Genomic DNA, 21,732 nt, shown 5'->3' with positions numbered 1-21,732 from the left:
CGACTGAGCCACCCAGGCACCCCAGGGATGTGTTTTAAAATAAAATGATGTCTTTTGACATGTTCTGAGATTTATGATAGGAGTAAAGTGGGAGGAAGAGCATCCAGGTGGATTTAGAAAAAAAAAATGTGTGGAGAAGAAGAAAGGGTGAGTTAGTGCTGGGAGAAGCGGCAGGCATGGGGAAGCAGAGTATTTCCGCAGACAACCTTACCCCTGAAATTATCACTGCTACCAAAAAGCACAAGAATGCACTCCCCACTCTCTGCTCTTAGGGCTGACAGACAAGAGCCAGTCTTTCTAGTCCTAGAACTAGTTCTAGCCTCTAAGATTTTTCTAGAAAGATCGGAATGCTAAAATGGTGCCAAGAACATTTTTCAACTTGCACAGCTGATAGAAGCAGACAAGAGGGCAAATAAGACAGGAATTAAGAAAAGCAGCAAAAAACAAGTCAAGATTGAAGGCAGAGGTTATTCCAGGGAGGTCTCTCTGGGAAAGTAAAGCCCATAGAAACGGAAGAGATTGATTTCCAGGTCTCTAACGGCAAGTTAATAAAACTAATTCATAAAGAAACACTACATACAATGCACCAGGGTGTCTTGCCATTACCAGCGCCCACAGACAGAGAGTTCGAGGGTCGTGGAGACACAAGGCAACTGCCCAGTTGCAAGCCCCGCCATCCACAGTGGTGCCCTATTTCCCCAAAGGCAGACGTGGGGGGACCCCACTGCCTTGCCGGGCTGGGCGCGCAGGCCTGGGGATCCCCCCAAGTAGATCCCGGAAGCGAGGGCTGCCGGCGTGGCCTCTGGGGTCTCTGGAAGAGAGCCAACTGCGCATGCGGGACCTGCTCCGCGCTCCGGGCAATCGGGAATCCCGCCCATCCCGGTTTCCGTTCTGGACCAGGACCCGGATCAGGAGAGGCAGAGTCCCTGCCCTGGGATGTTGGGGGAAAGCCAGGCATCTGCCAGTGTTCAAGCCTGCACCTTCAGAAAGTTCCCTGACATCCAAAAGCCAGTTATGTCGCGAGGTCTGAAGCCGTGCTTGGTGGCACCAGTATACCCTGGGATGAAAGACGTCTGGGATCCTTGGTTCTTGGAAAGGCCTGGGTCCCTATCACGTCTCAATGAGGACTGTCGCTAATATGCAGCTCCCCGCCTCAGAGTGACTCACAGGGTTTGGGCAACCGTGCCCCCCGGGGATGTGCAGGTGGTTGGCGCCAGGCCCTAGCTGCACAGGCCTGGAGGGTCCTGGCTGTTCAAGACTTGCTGAAAGGGTATGTACTGGGCTTGCCAAGGGTGCGGTTCAGGGAGGTCAGGGATCTGAAAGCCATCCTGGGTCTGGAGAGGCCAGGTCACCACAGCGGGTTCTTGTAGGAAATAGACATCTGCCTAATTCCGCGTCCTAAACAACCTAATGATGACTGTTCCCCTTGAAGGCAGATCTGGGGGAATTCGACTGCCTTGCCAGGACCAGGCCGGGCAGGCTTGCTGGGGGGTCCTCCAACAAGAGACATAAATATAGCGTAAATCTATAGCTGTAATAGAAACTAGTGCTAGTGCACCTCATTGCACTAATACTTGGTCCTCCAGCAAGAGATACTAGGAGGTCCTACTACCTGGATAGGCCTGGCTGCTGGGGCTTTGGTGCCAGAGAGCTAATCGGGCACATTGGTCCACTTCAGCTGTCTGGAGCAAGCAGGAATCCCGTCCAGCCCTGGTCAGAGCCCGACCAGGACCAGGTTCAGGAGAGGCTGGATCCCTATGGTGTTCTATGGGAAAAACCAGGCGTCTGCCAACGTCCAAGGCTGCACCTTCACAAAGGAACCCTATCACCCCAAAGTCAGACACATCGGGAATTCTGAAGCCTTGGTGCCCTGGAATGAGAGATATCTGGGATCCCTCATACCTGGAGAGGCCTGGGTCCCTATAGGGCAGCACTTCCAAATGGGGAATGACTATTTCTTCTCTGTAGCCATAGTATCAGATTGTCTTGTGGGAGGAGAGTCCCCCTCCACGCACGAGGCTATCCAGATGTGAGACTGGGCCATAGACCTCAGGCCTGAAGGCCTCCAGGTGCCCAAGGCCTGGAGAGAAGGCCATGTTACACATACTGGTGCAGTGCAGTTCTGGGTAGCCAGAGAATTGCAGAAAGACCACCGTGGAGAGATGCCAGTTCCTCGGAGTGGGCTCTTTAGGGAACAAAGCGTGGGATTCCATCCCTAACCTAGCTATAAGCATCTGTTCCCCTGAAGGCACATCTGTTGGGAATATGACTGCCTTGCCTTGGCCAGGTGGGTGGGCCGGTGTGGGGGATCCTTCAGTGAGAGACCAGGGAGCCCTGGTCCCTGGGTAGAGAGAGGCCAGGACGCTGGAGGAGACTCTTTTGGTAATAATAAGTTATTAATAATATTTATAAATAATAGTAATAAAATAGATATAGTCAATAAATATTGTAAAACAATAATGTAAAAATACGAAACTGTTTTCATATTTCATCAGAATTAATCACTGATAATTACACTGATTTCATGTAGGCCAAGAAAGAAAACTTCTGCAACTAAAATATAGTACAACACCAAGACATTCTTGATTATAAAGTGCATCATAATTCCTAGATGGTAAATTTATGACGGAGAAAAGAGCAGTCCTCAAATTGAAAAAATTCAGGTGTCTTTCAGAGGCAAATCCTAGGCTTGTAAAGTCTACTTCAAGTGAGTGTCTTGTGAAAAGTATTTGGTACTTTTTGGTTTCCTTAGAAAAGGTCTATCTAAATGCACAAGCCAGGAATCTTACTGGATAAAACCCCAAAGATGTTCCCACTGAAAATAAGAAATCTGCCTTTAATTTCCCATTGATTAGCATCTTGCTAATCAATATAATGCTTGTTTGACACTGTTAATCAGAGAATGAAGTCTTTGGCCTCCATTCTTTGCTTTAGGATGTTAAATATGTGAATGTGATATACAGGAGAAAAGTGTAGCATAAATCTATACGTGTAATAGAAACTAATGTTAGTGCGCCTCTTTGCACTGATCATTGTTGTAATTGATACAACTGTAAGAATGCATCATTCTTTAAGGACTGAGGTGCAGTGTACATAATTCTTATTCAAAAGGAAATATGCATAGAGGCCTGTTAGATATTAAATATATTCAGGAGACTTTGAAACTTAGCATGCTAACCAAAAATGAGAGTACAATTATTTCTGAAGCCTGGGCTCTGAAAATAATGAGAAAGGTGTTCAGAGCAGTCTATCAGGGCCACACGGCACATGTTGTGCATTCTCTCCCCACTGTAATGAGTGACGAGGACAACATCAGTGACAAGACCTGCTCCAGGCTGATAACATACGATGTGCGTTATCTCGTGGCACAGAATGTTAACATTGATTTGTAATTGCTGAAAGATGCATATTGAGGGGCACAGTCTCTAAACACTGATCAGAAGTTTAGGGCACAGTCATTCAGAAACAACGTTTTGTTTTAAACGCTTGCCAAAGCCATGAATTTGCCTTTACGGTTTTTGATTGAGAGTGGGCTCAGGCTTGCAGAAGCATTGAGGACCCCTGTCCTGGCAGACCAGATTGCCTTTCGGGAGAGAGGGTGAATTAATCTATACCTAGGACTGGATGATTCATTTAAAATTCATTGAGCATTTTCTATATTCAAGAGTATGTGCTATGTGCTATAGATCTTAGTGTTAAAAGACAAAAAAATCACTTTGGCAGTTTTGTAGATAATATAAACAAATAAGCATTTGCAGTCAAATATATAATACATACTTTTATGTAACAGGGAATTATGAAAGAACTGTGGAGTGGCACCCAAGGCAGATGTAAGTGGTTAAGTATAGTTTCTGGCATCATGATGCTCAAATTCAGTTTTTCAGAACTAATTAGAATTAGCTGGAGGAAGTAGGAATGAGGAATGGGGCATTTTAAGCAAGGGGGGCACCTATGTGCAGCCTAAAGACATGAGACAGTGGAGCTGCAAGAGAGTCATTGTAGGTGGTACCAGGAGAGTCCTCATCTTTTTGAATCTTCTGCCACATTCCAAGGCTTTATCCTGGAGACAAGAGGAGCTATTTACCAACTTTGCACAGGCAATGATATAATCAGATTTGTATTTTATAATGACCACTCTCAGAAATGTAGAGAATGCCTGGAAAGAGAGAGGCCAGTAAGCAATAAGATAAGAAGAGAGATGTTGAGGGTCTGAATAAGGTTGTAGCAATAGCAATGGCCTTTTAGATCTGTTTCCCAGGGAGAAATGACAGGATTTGGTGACTAATGTGGGAAATAATACCAAGATAATGGTAACTCCTATAAATCTGGCTTGGGTTATTTGGAGATAATATCATTCACTGAGAGAAGAAGTTTGGCAGGGATGAGAGAGGGTGGATTGAGGAGAGAGAGTTTGTATTTGGAATTGTAGAATGATGTCTGTTGGGATACGTGGAGAAGACAACCTATAGATAGTTGGGTTCAGAAGAGCAATCTGGCCTAGGGTTAGACTGCTAATGTATAGTTTATGTGAAAATGTCACAGGAAAAGCTTCCTGAAATTCATTAGAATGGCCCCTGCTTCCATAGTCTTTATTATTATTATTTTTTTTAATGTTTATTTACTTTTGGGAGAGAGAGAGAAACAGAGCATGAGCAGGGGAGGGGCAGAGAGAGGGAGATACAGAATCCAAAGCAGGCTCCAGGATCTGAGCTGTCCGCACAGAGCCCGATGTGGAGTTTGAACTCACAAACTATGAGATCATGACCTGAGCCGAAGTCAGGCGTTCAACCAGCTGAGCCACCCAGGCGCTGCATCCATAGTCTTTTCTTAAACACAAGTAAACACAACATTTTATTTTTTTTCCCAATGTGTCTTTAATTCCTTGGCCTTTACTTGAACTTGGCATTTATCTGATGAAACCACTTTCTATGCGACCCTTATTAAAGGATTTTTCTTCTCCTTGATTCTCAAGGAAGGAAGGGTTGGCTTTCTCACTAACCCCCTGCTTCTGAAAGACCACTGGTGCATCATTCACTTACCACTTACGCTTCTCTTTTCTTTTCTTTGTAAGCTATTACCTCCTCCAGGACACTCTCAGTATTCTCAGTGACTTCTCTTTCCCAGACAACTTCTTCACATTCAGTTCAATTCAGCAAACTGTGCTAAACACCTGTCACGGGGCAGGTGTTTCTACACACCGAGGATGTACATCCTTGAAGAACATAATGTACGGGGCTGTGGCGTAGCCTCATGGCCAATAGCACAGGCTCTGAATTCAGACTGCCTGTAATCTCATCCTGGCCCTACCACTCTCTAGCCTGTTGGTCTGCATCAGTTTCTTAACTTCTCTGTGCTTCGGTTTCATCCTGAAGAAAATGAGCATAATGGTAGTACCTCATGGATAATTTTTTGAAGATCACACAAAATAAAATAAGGTACATAAAATGCTGAGCACAGTACCTGGTGTGAAATAAGCTCTCAAAAAATGTCAGTTATTACTATGAATATCAAAGCAAGGATCCTTGTCTTTAAAGCAGTTGTTGGAGATAAGAAAGTAACAAATAATAAAATATAATGCTGTAAGTGCTGTGAAAACACAAGAGGGTGGAACCAGTAAGGAAATCAGGGGAGACTTCACTGAAGGTGGGACATTTCACATAAGTCTTAAAGGATGACTTCATCAGATGGACAAATAAAAAAGAACCTAAGAGAGAGAGGAGGAGAGGGAGAGAGAGAGAGAGAGAGAGAAAGGATCAGTATGTCAAACTCTTAGAGGGTAGGGGGATATGGTGGGTTTGAGAAAAAGAAAATGATCTGATAAGACTGGCACATAGAGTGATGACAGATTCGTGATAGGAAATGAAACTCTAAGTATTACAAAGATTTTTTGATGCCACGATGAGAAGTTTTCAATTTATCCAAATCCAGTTAGGAGCTACTGGAGTATTTGATGGCCCATATGCTTTTAGAATTTCTTGAGCTTCCTGTTTTCAGTGACCTCCATCTATTCTGCCACAGCTACATGCCGATGCAGCTTCAAGTTAGTCCCTCTCATCATCCAAAACTACTTTACCACCAGAGTTCTCACTACAACCTGCGCTTCTGATGTCTTTGCTTTGGTTGGATTCTTACCTCATCTTTAGCAGAGTATTAGCCATCTGGCTTCTCCATACTCCTCCTGTCCAAAATCTCCTTCTCTATCTCGGTATCTCCTTATAGGCCTAGACTTTGTGGAGAGCTCTTCTACTGATGTGCCTGTATTGTTCTCTAAACCTTCTCGTGCTTGACCTGCAATTGTTATGTTGCAGTTTTCCAGTCCCGGAAAAGCCCCCTATTGCCTACTTTCTTTTGTCCTAATTTAAACTCTATTGATCCATCCCAATATTTACTACCAAATTTGGGCTATATATTTACTATTGCTCACTAGCTACTTATATGTCCATTGTACCCCCCACCCCTTTTAAAATCATATTTAGTATAGTGACGGCTCCAAATTTGTGCATCTCTGGCTCCTATACTCTCAGTATGCCATCTGTATTTGTTTTAACTGAGTCTGAAGCTATTCCAAATTCCCTTCCAGGGATATGTTTGTTTCCAAAGACTTCAAAACGTTTACAATTCTGTCTACCCAGAGGAATTGAAGAAGTAATAGGAAAGAACAAATAGATTATAGGTAATACCTACCATTCATTGAGCATTTACTATAATCTAACCTTGGTATTAGCCGTGGCAGAGCAGAGCTTAGTCCTAAGTGGTCTGTCTACAAAATCCATGTTCTTTCTACTCTTCCATGATGAATGGCAAAGAAAAAGAGGAAGAAGGGAAGTAATAATAGCAGGTACAATTTTTATAATTCCCTAACTCAACATGATACAAAGAGTGTGTGTTGGACTAATTGGAGAGCGCATTTGGCTGCCTTGCTTGCTTCAATAAGTATTCTCTTTAAAGCCATTTAATTTCCGTCTACCCAGGTCCTGTGTAGTTTTCTCTGTTCTACCATCCTGTACAACAGTGGCTTGGGAATTACGTGTGTCCTGATGTCTTTCCAAAGTTCTATAAGGGAAGTGGAAACAGCTTCTCTCCTGGGATCCCAACACCTATCTGGGGTGATATCAAATTCCCAGCTTGCCTACGGCAAGACTGAAGAGTGTGGAACTTCTGCACCAGCTTCATTTTTGCTACATCTTTTTTTTAATGTTTTTATTTTATTTTTGAGAGAGAGAGAGAGAGAGAGAGAGAGAGTGGGGGAGGGGCAGAGAGAGAGGGAGACATAGAATCCAAAGCAGGCTCCAGGCTCTGAGCTGTCAGCACAGAACCTGACGTGGGGTTCGCACTCACTTACAGTAAGGTCATGAACTGAGCCGAAGTTGGACGCTCAACCGATTGAGCCACCCAGGCGCCCCCATTTTTGCTATATCTTTAACTATGTGCCTGAGGGCTGGACCCAAAACTGAACAGTCTGCTTGTTTGAATATTCTACTCAAATCTTTCCTCTCTCGGGTATGTATATCAATTGGGTTTTGGTCAGGAAAAAAAGAACTCATTCTATGTATATCAGTTATAAAAAGTTTAAATGGGAATTAAGGGCTTATATGCAGAAAGGCTACATAGTTCGTGGGTTCTGCTGTAAAATAAAAATGTGGGGCCTCTAGTTCAAAAGTCATTAAGAACTTCGAGATGGTGACAGAAAAGCAAACCAAGAAGGAGTCTGTTAGGTTTGAATTGTGACCTCTCCCAACACACAAATTCATCTGTTGAAGTTCTACACCCTATGTTGAAGTACCTCAGAATGTGATCTTATTTGAAAACAGATACTGCTGTTGTTGCCAATATTAGTTAAATACTTGGTTTTTCTGAACTTTTGACAGTTTGTGCAGATTGAGTAGTTCAGAGTGAAACTGTCCCTGACTGTCAGGAATTAATGACACCTTAGGTCACCTGTATTTATGTAGGGAAGCCTCTGGATTTTAGCACAGTATTAGTTTTGGTGAGTCACCAAAGCTAATGACATCAGGGGATTTTTTTTTTCCTGTCTTATACTTTTTCTTCTTTGGGTGCGAGTTCTCCTTACCCTGTTTTTTTTTTTTTTTTTCATACCCTTTCTATTTTCTTATGTTTCATATTACCAACTATTAATGAACTGCAACCATTGGTTTGGTTCCTGGATGAATTTTTGTGAAAGAATTTTAGAATTATGAATTTTCTATTTCTTAGACCATCAGCCATAGAAGTGCTACTCACTGTAACTGTATTCAATTGCTGTTGCTACATATAGTTATAATAACATGGTGCACTACTTAAAAACACTAGGCATAAAATGAATGTTTTCAGGTGGAATGGACTACAAGTACAGGTATGTTTTGAATGTTGATTAATTGTATATTGAAAGGCTATAAGCATGTGACAGTAAGCATCCAAGTGAAAAATCAAAATCATAGTTATCCAGATGTTTTATCTATGAAGCCAGCATCTGGAAATACAAAAACATCTGGATGACTGGCTGTATTTACCACATTTCACCCGACTACTTTGGCATCATGCAGACGTAGACCAAATCATGTTTGTCTATATCAGGAGCAGTGATAAACTGCAATAAAAATTATGTTGTTAAGTTATATTAAGGTAATACAAATAAATCACCCTAAAGTCACTAGTTGAATTTGAAATTATATCTAAACTATTGAAACACATTCTTGTATGTACATCGCGATTTCTTTATTTGGGCTACAGTTTATAAGAGGAGCTTCAGAATTTAAAATAATGGCTTATAATGTATTTCTTAAGCACGAGGAAGTGATCCGGGTGTATTGCAGATGAATATATGAATTTGATTGGAGTTATGAAATAAAATTTGGAAAAGTTTTAGCAAGTTTTAAACCACTGGTTTGGCTTTGTATGTTAATCCTTTGCAGCAAATATAGATGACTAAGATACCAAAGGTATTAGTCTAATGTCATATAGGCAAAGGCACTATGGAAAAGTGGATTGACAAAAGGACGGGAATAGGTGGTGATAGGAATCGAAGAAGCACAGTCATTGAAGAGCTATGGGACACAGTCAAGTCAATGTACCTTAAAGGAGTTCGAATGAAACACAAGAATGTACGTAAAATCACCTTGCCTTGACACCGCATATGGCAGGTGTCGAGTAAGTAGCAGTTGCCCTCTGCTCACAGAGCACTATGGAAATCCACATCGACCAAACGTTCCTGGGTGGGCATAGTTCACTTTGCTTAAAGTTATGATTGATTCTGTGTGGACAGCTTGGAGTCTGGAGCCTGTTTCGGATTCTTTGTCTCCCTCTCTCTCTGCTCCTCCCCTGCTCACGCTGTCTCTCTTTCCAAAATAAATTAAAAAACAATTTTTTTAAAAAGGTTATGATTGATCGTTGTCATTTCAGGGGAGGTAATTTTGTGCCTTGTAGTTACTGAGGACTAACCCATTATCATTTTAGTTGCTATATATGTCTAAAAAATAATTGTAAGAAAAAATATTTTAACAAATTTATTTTTGTCTTACATCTTGGAAAACAGAGATGTTATTGTATTATTTTACATGGCAGAAATGAAGATGCTAAAACATTGCTGAAAAGCCATTTCAGAGAGAGAATGAGAATGAAAGTACACGTGTTCCACTGGCCAGTTCAGTGTTCGTTCCCTTGACCTTAGTTATGCCAAGTAAAATAGTTATGATTGATCTCAATCCCAGATTGGGTAAGAAACAGCCTGGCCTCAAATGGCAGGCCGTTTACCTAGCAACAAATACTGTTCCACAGCTTTATATTTTTATCAATATAAAATTTAATTTTTAAGTTTTTTTCTTCTCAAAAAACAATCAAATTTAATATGCTGGGATCCCTTTCAACTTAGGTATTTATAGAATCTAGTCACAGTTGTAAATGGTCAGCAGTGTTAGGATATGCTACTGCTTTTTTCTGTCAGGAAAGAGGGCACATTCTCAGACTACTAGCAACTTCTGAGTCATTTGAAAATCCCTCAATATCATTTTAATACATAATCTATTATCCTGGGTTGTAGGAATAGAAATAAAGATAGGTTAATATAGATATTTGCCCTTTTGTGTCTTTTAAAACATGTATGCAAATTTGATTATGGTATATCAAATATTATTTTGATAGAGTCAGTAAGGTGGTTTGTTATCTCCATGTGACTACTTTTGTAAGTCTTAAACATATTTCGCATAGTAAATATTCGTTTACAATTTTGGGGAGAATAGAGATTTTTCATGTAAATTACCTTAAAATGAAGTAGCTTCTTTTAAAATTTTTTTTAATGTTTGTTTATTATTTTTGAGATAGAGACAGAGTGCGAGCAGGGGAAGGGCAGAGAGAGAGGGAGACACAGAATCTGAAGCAGGCTCTAGGCTCTGAGCTGTCAGCACAAAGCCCGATGCGGGACTCGAACTCACCAACTGTGAGATCACTACCTGAGCTGAGGTCGGACGCTTAACTGACTGAGCCAACCAGGTGCCCCAAAATGAAGTAGCTTATACTAATTATATTATGTCACAAACTGATTTCCTATTTAAAAGTAGTATTTTACAACACTATGGAAATTTTAAAATATGTTTATGCAGAAGGAGTACTTAAGGAAATAATTGCACATCATATTTGTACAATAAATATAGAAGGACCAAGTATTGTTTTTTTTCCCTCTAGCAGCATTTAGTACCACCTACTATCATAAGCATTTCAGAACACATTGTAATTGTAATAATAATCCTATGAGGTAATTACAAGTAGTGGTCCCATTTTTCAGGTGCAGAGACTGAGATATGGAAAGATTAAGGAATTGCCAAAGATCACACAGCCAATAAGTGGCTGTGCCAGGATTCCACACTGGGTCATTTGGCTTTGGAGTCTGAGCTTGCACCCACTCCCCTTACGATGCCTAACTAACTGCTTAAAAATAATGAAGAAAATTGACCGGTCCCTATAAAGCTTCCAACAAAAGTACAGTTAACAATAACTTTATTCTAAAAATGACTTGTTCCAACAGATTAAAAAGCCACAAGCTGTTGTATCCAATAGTTCTTTGTAAGTAACAGCTGCTCTGCATTGTGCAACTTCCCACAAGCATGCCAGAAAGTTAATATCAATTACAATTAAAGAGGAAAATTATTTTGGGTAATATAACATTTGACAAAAAGCCTTGGTAAATAAAGCACTGGCAAAGAGCTAAAATATTAACGCTGTGCTAAAACTTTTCCTTTTTTCTGTGCCGACTTTCTTAAAAGGTGTGAACTGTGAAATGGAAGTTGATGACTGTTGGTCCCAGCCCTGCCTAAATGGTGCAACCTGTCATGATGCTCTGGGGGCTTATTTCTGTGACTGTCCCACTGGATTCCTTGGTGATCACTGCGAACTCAGTACTGATGAATGTGCCAGTCAGCCGTGTCTCCATGGAGGGCTGTGCATAGATGGACACAATAGGTACGTTTTCTCCTGTGTTTGGGCGATTGGCTTAGAGAGAACTCACTGACCAACCAACCACGACTGTACCTCTCTGGGGATTTTGGAGAGCTCATGTCCTCAGCTGAAGATGTTCACACTGCTTTCCACTTTATTTTTTTATTTTTATTTTTTAATGTTTATTTTTGAGAGAGAGAAAGAGACAGAACGTGAGCAGGGGAGGGGCAGAGAGAGAGAGGGAGACACAGAATCTGAAGCAGCCTCCGGGCTCTGAGCTGTCAGCACAGGGCCCGATAGGGGGCTCAAACCCATGAACTGTGAGATCATGGCCTGGGCTGAAGTCAGAACCAACTGAGCCACCCAGGAATCCCTGCTTTGCACTTTAAATGACAAAAAGTTGTAACATTCAGATTTTACTCAAAAATTCATCCTTTAGAGGTCATTTGTCCCAAGAGTGAGAATTTTCCAAGTCACTCTGGTAATCATCTAGGACTGTTTATATTACAAAAAAAATGCCAACTTTTCAATTCCACTAAACTTGTTATAGATAGGGAAAGTGCAAAAACAAAGCTATAGATTATTCTATATGTGAATATAAGGTGGTATTTACATAATTACAAGCATATAAATCAAGTGATGAAAAATAAGTCCTTTAGAAATTGTATATAAACAGTGTTGGAAAAGGCAGTGATATCAAATTGATTGTATCTTGAATGTCCAGGTGTTTGGAGACTTGGGTGAATACTTTTGAGAGAGTAGACTGGCGAGAAGTAGCTATGTGAATCTGCTCCGAAGTCGATTCTATCATTGGCTTTTCAGCCGATTCTATCATTGGCTTTTTATTTATTATTTAAAATAATAAATAAATAAACCTTAATACAATATACATAATAAATGTAGGTGATGGTAATTGATTATATATAAAATATTTTATTTTTTTTAAATGTTTATTTTTGAAGGAGAGGGAGAGGGAGAGAGAGAGAGAGAGACAGAGACAGAGACAACTAGTGGGGAGGGGCAGAAAGAGAGGGAGACACAGAATCTGAAGCAGGCTCTAGGCTCTGAGCTGTCAGCACAGAGTCTGATGCGGGGCTTGAACTTAGAAACCATGAGATCATGACCTGAGCCAAAGTCAGAATCTTAACCGACTGAGTCACTCAGGTGCCCCTATAGAAAATAGTTTAAAAAGAACTTTCTGATACCTATTTAAACCACAAATACCGAATTATCAAATGCATGGCAATTTGAACAACATTAGTACTTAATGTTTTGTTGGATCCTTCAGCAGCTCAGTGGAAGGCAAGCTGAGCATTCATATTCTCACATTACATTAGATGTCCAAAGTTCAGGGAAGTTAGGTGACTCCCACAAGTTCACACAGTTAATTTTTTGTAGAAGAAAGACTAGAATCCAATTCTTCTTTATTTAATAAGTAAGCTCCAATTTATCCCAAATCTAAGTTTCAAAGAGAATCGGACTCGAAAGGGGAGGAGTAAAAGGCACACGTACTTCAAATATATCCAGCAAAATAATGTGATTTTAAATAGGACAATGTAGTTGTGTGTTTCTTTTGTAAACTCTAAAGTATAACTTTTAATCACATTTCACGTCTTGACTCTGACTTTCAATTTTACCCAAATCATTCTCCAGTGACAAGAATCTATATTCCTCAAGGCAGATTACTGACCAACATGTAGACTGACCAGAATGGAAGTTTCCACACATGTACTGCAGAGGAAGAGCAGGAGGTCCCCCCATCCATGCTTTACTGCCTCCAGAAAACATCAGGACAGAAAATACACAAAGCTTTTGCTTCCTATGGAGATGCAAACAAAACAAGGCTACTGAACCTTGCCACCTTTCAAATCTTTGTGTAATGTGCCGTGGATAATTTTTCTGTTTTACCCTTCTCTCTCTTAGTGCCTAAATTTTGGGAAGATGAGTACAAGGTCAACAAATACAACCTGACTTTAGTTTCCCACAACAAAAATGAACACATTTTCTATGAGGTTTATGGGAAGGTCAGAAACTATACACCAAAGAAACAAAAAACAAACAAGTTTCTTGTAGACCAAAGGGATATGCAAATAGAGTTTCCAGGAATTGGGGCCCACTAGCCAGCCTCTAGTACAGGGCTCTTGTCTCTAATGTCTTATATATAGTAGATTTTTAGTAAGTATTTTAATTAGTAAGAGGATTTCTCACTAGCAATACATATACAAATTATAGTGACTTATTACATTTGCTAATATTTCAGTTTCCTTAGTGAAATCTTCTTATCTGTGTTTGGTGGTAAACATTCACACAAGCCATAGTGAACAGAACTCTAAGTCTTTATAAGTTCATAGGTGTTCTTTCCCCTAGACCTTCATTTCATCAAAGCCGAGTGTGCAACCCCATGTTTTTATAATACTAAATCCTTGAGGAGATCCCATATAAATTAAAAGCTCCTCTCGATAAAGTCGACAAGTATCCCCATCAGATTTGTGTTTTGAGTCTCTCAGATAATCTCACTCAACCAATGAATGGATAGAAATAGCAAGACTAAAATATTCCTGTAATCTAAAAATAAGAGAACGTAAGTCACAATTTATATAATGAGGGCTTTTCCTGTTTTTTTAAATAATTTATTGTTTCATTTTTCATAAGGGACCTTATTAATGGGCTGTAAATATAAAAGAGCACCACAGTGGTATAAATCATTCTCTACTGCCTTCACAAATATTAACAACTTTATTTAGTACTACTTAGTAATAATTTATTCCGTGTTTTCTGATGTTTCAGATACCATGTCTATTCTTTCTGTGCACATTCAATTATCACAATAACCCTGTGACATAGGTACTATTGTCTTCAATTTATGGATGAGGAAACTAAAGCAAAGAATCATGGTTTCCAAATAATTTTGCATGAAATTTTTAAAGATTATCATAAATTTTAAAAGATAATCAGGTACCAGTATGGAAATACATAACGTGTTCAGGTTCGTAGAGATAATTCCCCAGAGTTTTTGAGACAAGTGTTAAAGCCATGCCCGGGGTCTCAGACTGATGGACAGGGGAAGAGACAGGATAAAGGTACTTGATCTCAATATGACCAAGAGTTGATGTGAAAATTTCATTTTACTCTCCAGCTATAGCTGTAACTGCATGGATAGTGGATTCACAGGGACACATTGTGAGACCCTGATGCCTCTATGTTGGTCAAAACCCTGTCACAATAATGCTACATGTGAGGACAGTGATGACAATTACACTTGTCACTGCTGGCCTGGTAAGTGACAAAATATCTTCCACCAACTTTTTTTTTTTTTTTTTTTTTTGCTTAGAGTAGAAACAAACCACTTATGGCAAATGTAAACTAAAAAAATCTTACTGTTAAAGGTTGAAAACCAACTCTTTCTTCTAGATTCTGTTTTTTATTAAGTTATTTTTTATTGTTTATTTATTTTTGAGAGAGAGAAACAGGGGAGGGGCAGAGAGAGAGAGAGAGAGAGAGAGGGAGACACAGAATCTGAAGCAGGCTCCAGAATCTGAAGCAGGCTCCAGAATCTGAAGCAGGCTCCAAGCTCTGAGCTGTCAGCACAGAGCCCAATGTGGGGCTCAAACCCACGGGCCACGAGATCATGACCTGAGCTGAAGTCGGACACTTAACCGAGTGAGCCACCCAGGCACCCCACTAGTTATCATTGTTCAACTGAATTCTTCATTGCTCACACATACCTACTGCTACACGATGCATTGTCTAAAGTAGGTTACCATGTGCCTAATCATTAGAACCATCTAGAGGAAACAGAGAGGAGAAAATGAATAGAAGAATCAATTTTAGCATGGTCTTCATGGAGAAAAATTCACTTGAAGATGCTTCCTTTTCTTCCAAGATATTTTCACTGATACCTAGAATATATTGAAACCCATGAAACAATATTAAAACCCTAGGAGACTGTATTATATTTCATAGTCAATATAATTACAATGGTCCCATAGAGGGTATGGAATGATTATTCCAGAAATAGGTGTATTCTCCTCAGAATTTATAATATAATTGAAATTATTAGCTTAATATACATAAACCATAACTAAAAATTACACATAAAGGGTAATTAGGCTAGAATGTAGAGGTAATACCAGAATCAGTAGAAAACATTATATAACACTTGAGCCAACAAGTCACCTGTAAATATTGCTGTTAGTTTTATCAAAAAAAACTGCTTGGGGCGCCTGGGTGGCGCAGTCGGTTAAGCATCCGACTTCAGCCAGGTCACGATCTCGCGGTCCGTGAGTTCGAGCCCCGCGTCAGGCTCTGGGCTGATGGCTCAGAGCCTGGAGCCTGTTTCCGATTCTGTGTCTCCCTCTCTCTCTGCCCCTCCCCCGTTCATGCTCTGTCTCTCTCTGTCCCAAAAAAAAATAAATAAACGTTGAAAAAAAAATTTTTTTAAAAAATAAAAAAAAAAACCTGCTTAACATATTTTTTTTAATTTTTTTTCAACGTTTTTTATTTATTTTTGGGACAGAGAGAGACAGAGCATGAACAGGGGAGGGGCAGAGAGAGAGGGAGACACAGAATCGGAAACAGGCTCCAGGCTCTGAGCCATCAGCCCAGAGCCCGACGCGGGGCTCGAACTCACGGACCGCAAGATCGTGACCTGGCTGAAGTCGGATGCTTAACCGACTGCGCCACCCAGGCGCCCCTAACATATTTTTAACCTAATTCTCACTGGGATTTCACTGATAGAAATAAGAGAGCATTTCATGTCTTCTTTCTTGATCCACTGGATCAAGAAAATAATGATAAACATATGATTATTTAAAATCTTGTTGTTACAAGCTTACTAATCATCTATCCCCTTCTGCCTTTCATTTTACTAAGGAAAAAGTAATCCTGTGGTTGGGGAGGAAGCATGGAGACTGGGGTCAACTTGTTAGTAGCTTCCTATCGAAAGGCATCTCACTACCTAAGGGACATTTAATATGCTTTGGCTAAATGTATTTTGTAGGTAAAACAAACAAACAAGTAAACGTGAAAGTGTAAAAGGAAGTTTGGAATTCGGTGGCTCGGAAATTTTTGTAGGTTGTGTCTGCCCACTTCCAGGTAATGAACGGGGCGTGTTTTGTTATCCTTTGGTCATTGGCTTGATTTACATACTGAAAATATTCCAAAATGTGTTTTTCACATTCTTGTCATCAATCAGCACTCAACATTCACACAACGCCCTGTAAAGGATCTCTATCTGGAAGCAGAGGTAGAGTGGACAGTTTGGGAATAGAACAAATCCATCACTTCTTAACTGAGTGACCTAGTTGGTCACCTCTTCATTCTTCAGCTCCTCATCTGTAAATGAGGGATGAAAAATGACTTGTAGTATTAAGAAGAATAAAATTATAAAAGTAGAACCTGGAACATATTAGGTACTCAGAAAAAAAAAAAAAAGCAACTATTATTACATACCAGGTTCTACAACAGGAGGTAGGAATTACATATATTTTCTGTTCTCTAGAGGGTTTGTAATGAAGTCAGGCAGTTAAGAAGACCTACCTTAAAAAAGACAAATCAATATGTGTTCCACTCATTCATGGATTCAATCATTTAAACCACATGGAGTTCAGTATAATTTATATATATCAGGGGTCTGGAATCAAAAAGACATGGTCCCTTCTTCCAAGGAATTTAAATTCTAGTTGGGAGACAGTGTGAAAAAATGTGTATAGTATGATTTTTGGTACAATAAAAAGCTATAATAAATTCTGTAACAGGGAATAAAGGGAGAGGTACAGAGATGGCCTGACCCAATAGGCAGCATTTTAGAAAATTTGAAAGATCACTAAGTATATTCCAGAAATGTTCTCACTGGCTGTGTGATATTGGACAAGAAACTTTACTTCTCTGAGCTTCAGTTTCCCCATCTGCAAAGCAAAGATGATAATGACATCCACTTCACAGAGTTGCTTTAGAGATAAATCTAGTAATATATATAAAGTTCCTAGCTCAGCCTAGACCATAGTAAGCACTCAGTAAATGTCAACTAGGTACCAAAATTAGGAGACTGAGTGTTCTAGACCCCCATGGCTAGGACATAGCAGCCCATTATTTGTCTAGGAAAAGAAGAGAAGAAGGAAAAGGAGGACAGAAGGAAGAAAGGGCTGCAGGCACACATGGAAAGGAGCATATCCAATTGTAGAACTTTAAATGATTGTTCCAAAATGCTGGACTACATAGGGTTGGCTGGTGGTAGAGAGCTGGGGCTGGGGGACAAGACAGGGCTCAAGCCAGATCACATACTGTTTGTCTGCCCTGCACACTGTGGGGCAGAGAGATACCATAACCTGACCTGTTGATTTAAAAAGAACTCTTTGGAACTTTAGTGGAAGATGATTGAGAGAAATAAAATGAAAGGCAGGGAGTCTAGCTTAAAAAATGTTGTGCACTATTTTAAACAAGAGATAAGGCTATTTGCCAGAACTACAACTTCATGTCAAGAGAGACATGATGTGGAAATTAAGAAAGGGGCACAGACTTAGGGCAGGTCTGCTTCTGAGTTTCTTTCTTGGGTGAGTGGAACAATGGTGATTTTGCCCAGATAGAAAATTCAGAATTTCCTTATACCCTATTCTTACTGTTACATATAAAGAGAAGATTTCATGCTACAAGCTACCCTGTATCTAAGAAACAAGACCACCACAACTGAAGGCAATGGCAAGAACCCACCACTGTAATTGCCTGGGGTCCTCATGTCAAAAGTAATTAATTACAAGAAGTGTCATTCATTTTAAATGCTTATCTTAAAAGTTTTCATGTTACCCAGGTAAGATCGGATTTGTTTAAAAAAAGAAAAACATAAGAACCCTGGGGACTTGACTCAATATCATATTGTTTCTTCATACAAAGTTTATGGAGAAACTTGTTAAAACTATTGAATATAGCCTTGGCTGAAGGAATCTATTTATATACATAGTTAAAGGGAGCAGCAGACAGAATTCCCACAGGGCCCCAGTGGTGGGGACAGGGCTGGGAAGACCGTAAATCAGAACCTTCCTAATGTTCACTGTAGGAATAGGATAATATATGAGTCAGAAAGCAAAAAAGGATTTATGAAGGCTTTAAATTACTTCCTAACCTGGCCTGCACATGAGTCTTGAGACTTACTCCGAGAAGAAAATTGAAAATAGTTGGAACGTTCTTCAATAAGTTCACTGTAGCACAACAAATACCAGTTTACAAAAACTTGTAAAAAAGTAGATATTCAGGTTTAAGAGACATAGGGTTCTTGGGGGGAGGTCACCACAAAGGATTGTGATCTGACATGTGCTTTTAGTTTCCTTTTTCATCTAAGTGTCTTCTTCAGATGACTGAGACAGACCCCAAGGGTCATATGTGACATATGTATTATACTGTTGAGCAACAGAATTTATGTTGTGGTTATGATTTGACATATGAACCCATTCAGGTTTTTTATTAAAATTACAAAATGAGCAATTATATCATGTTTTGATTATTTACTTATTAATAGTCAATTCTCTAATTTACTTGAAAAACTAGAATTATAATTTAAATAGTTATTGCTATTTGACTCTCATTCAGTCGTTGATTGCAAGTCTACTATTTATGCATTGCTCAGTATTGGAAGGGTGAATAAATAAAAAGCAGTCCCTGCTTTTGTGGAGCTTAAAGTCTATTGAGGGAAGCAACTATACATAAAAATAACAAAAATAATAAAAATTATTATATGAGCAATGAAAGAAATAACGGGGTGATATGAGAGAAAAACGAAGGGATCATACTTAGATCTGTTCATGAGGAAAAGTCATTCTGAGAAAAGTCATACAAGATTAAATCTCAAAACTAAGCATTAGCCAACCATGGTCTTGGAGGAGGATATTCTAGTAGAGGGAACCGTGTCATAAAGGCCCTGGGGGAGAAGACATTCTAGGGAAGGAATTTAGAGATGGGATGGAGGCCAGATAATAAAAGGCATTTTAGGTTAGGGATTTTGAATTTTATTTTGTGTGAAAGCAGAAGCCATTGGATGATTTTAAAATAAAGAAATACCATGATCAGATTTATAAGTTTTATAATTTTGGATTGTAAATTTAAAAACATATTTCTCAGAGGAGTTAAGTGACATTACAAAGATCTTTAGTTGACTGCGAAGTCACTTGTATTATAGATCAAATTATGTTCCTTTAAGAACTTCGTATATCAGCTTATATATGTATAGTGCTATATAAATAATCTTATAAATCAATAGGAAAGACAGTCTAATGGGAAAAACAAGAAAAAGTCATGAAATGATTTTTTTTTAATTTGCAGAAAAGTTAAATTCAGTAGTAACTGGGGAAAATGTAAACCCAAATAGCAATGAAGTATTATTTTTTTATCTAACCAACTGTTAAAAAATTTTATTTGGTAATAGCAAATGTTGGCAAGGACTTGGAGCTATATGCACAGTCTTCCAGTGCTAGTAAGTACATAGATGGTAAAACTACTCCAGGTTTTTATCCGTATCTATTAAAATAAATGTATATAACCTATAACCCAGAAATTCCACCTCTAGGCATAGACCCCAGTGTTATACTCAGATATTTGCTCAAGCATGAATATATAATGATAGTATCCACTGCAACATTGTTTGTACTAGCAAAACATGTATCAGTCCACTAAGTGCATGTTTAAATTATGGTACTTTGATGTTACAGAATACTTGGCAATAGTTAAAAATTATGTTAGATATATATTACTAATATGGATAGATTGTTCAAAGGAGTGAAAAAAGTAAACTCCAGAAGCAGGTGTATAGTGGAATTGCACTTATGTCAACACACACACTCACAAATTATATTTATATGTATATGTATATGTATATGTATATTTATGTATGTGAATATATGTAGTTTTTTTAAACAGGTGCACATGTATGTAAAACCAAAGAAAGAGTTCTGGCATGAACTGTCTTTTATATATAATATTTAATATATATATATTATATATAATATTTTTATAAAGTACTAAATAATTAATGTTCTATTGTTTTTATTCTTGTCTGTAATAAAATGAGTCAGCTAAATCCATTCAAATACAAAATAATCTTTTGTTCTGTCTTACTCAGTGTGCAGAACTAATCATTTACCTGTACTTTGAGTTTTAGGAAAAGAATTTAGGGTTGGCTATGTGCATACTGCTGACTTTTTGGCTATTTTCTTACATATTTTTTTCTTGCTAAAAATTCAGTATTTGAGGAATTGGAGTCTTTAAGATAATTGGGAAATCAGGGTTATCCTGAAGTCCTATTTTTATTTCAAGCCTTATTAATCAAGTCTTTTAAAAAATATTCATCACTATTATACAAGTGATTCCTTTGCTACTGCTATTTTCAAAGAGGCCTTAACCAACCTCTTTGACCTCAGCCACAGCAACTTCTTACTGTACACATCTCCAAAGGCAAGGGAAATAAAAGCAAAAATGAACTATTGGAACCTCATCAAGATAAAAAGCTTCTACAGAGCAAAGGAAACAATCAACGAAACTAAAAGGCAACCAACAGAATGGGAAAAGATATTTGCAAATGACATATCGGGTAAAGGGTTAGTATCCAAACTCTATAAAGAACTTAACAAACTCAACACCCTAAAAACAAATAATCCAGTGGAGAAACGGTCAGAAGGTATGAATAACCACTTTTCCCAAGAAGACATCCAGATGGCTAACAGACACATGACAAGATGTTCAACATTGTTCATTATCAGAGAAATACAAATCAAAACCGCATTGAGATACCACCTCACACCAGTCAGAGGGGCTAAAATTAACAACTCAGGCAACAACAGATGTTGGCAAGGATGTGGATAAATGGGAACCCTCTTGCACTGTTGGTGGGAATGCAAACTTGTGCAGCCACTCTGGAAAACAGTGTGGAGGTTCCTCAAAAAATGAAAATAGAACTACCCTGTGGCCCAGCAATAACACTACTAGGAATTTATCCAAGGGATACAGGAGCACTGATTCATAGAGGCACATGCACCCCCAATGTTTATAACAGTGCTATCAACAATAGCTAAATTATGGAAAGAGCCCAAATGTCCATCAACTGATGAATAAAGAAGATGTGGTATATATATATATATATATATATGTATATATATATATATATATATATACACACACACACACACACACACACACACACACACACAATGGAATACTACTTGGTGATGAAAAAGAATGAAATGTTGCCATTTGCAATAACGTGGATGGAACTGGTGGGTATTATGCTAAGTGAAATAAGTCAGAGAAAGACAGATATCATGT

The 21,732-nt window shown here is 39.0% G+C and overlaps 1 protein-coding gene across 1 annotated transcript in view; it reads left to right on the top strand.

Moving 5' to 3' along the window:
- The window catches only part of CRB1 (crumbs cell polarity complex component 1), a 209,622-nt gene that overhangs the window by 74,164 nt on the left and 113,726 nt on the right, over positions 1-21,732 (top strand). Inside the window, exons 3-4 of the mRNA XM_047076412.1 lie at positions 11,256-11,451; positions 14,564-14,703. Coding sequence (XP_046932368.1) covers positions 11,256-11,451; positions 14,564-14,703 — 336 coding nt within the window. The remainder of the gene's footprint in view (positions 1-11,255; positions 11,452-14,563; positions 14,704-21,732) is intronic.

The sequence above is a fragment of the Lynx rufus genome, unplaced genomic scaffold (assembly GCF_022079265.1).
Source record: "Lynx rufus isolate CCGP_SWC_20201006 ecotype Redwood Valley unplaced genomic scaffold, mLynRuf1.p SCAF_15, whole genome shotgun sequence".
Classification (NCBI taxonomy): domain Eukaryota; kingdom Metazoa; phylum Chordata; class Mammalia; order Carnivora; family Felidae; genus Lynx; species Lynx rufus.
Note: the sequence above shows the minus strand (reverse complement) of the source record. Positions and strands in the feature narration are given on the sequence as shown.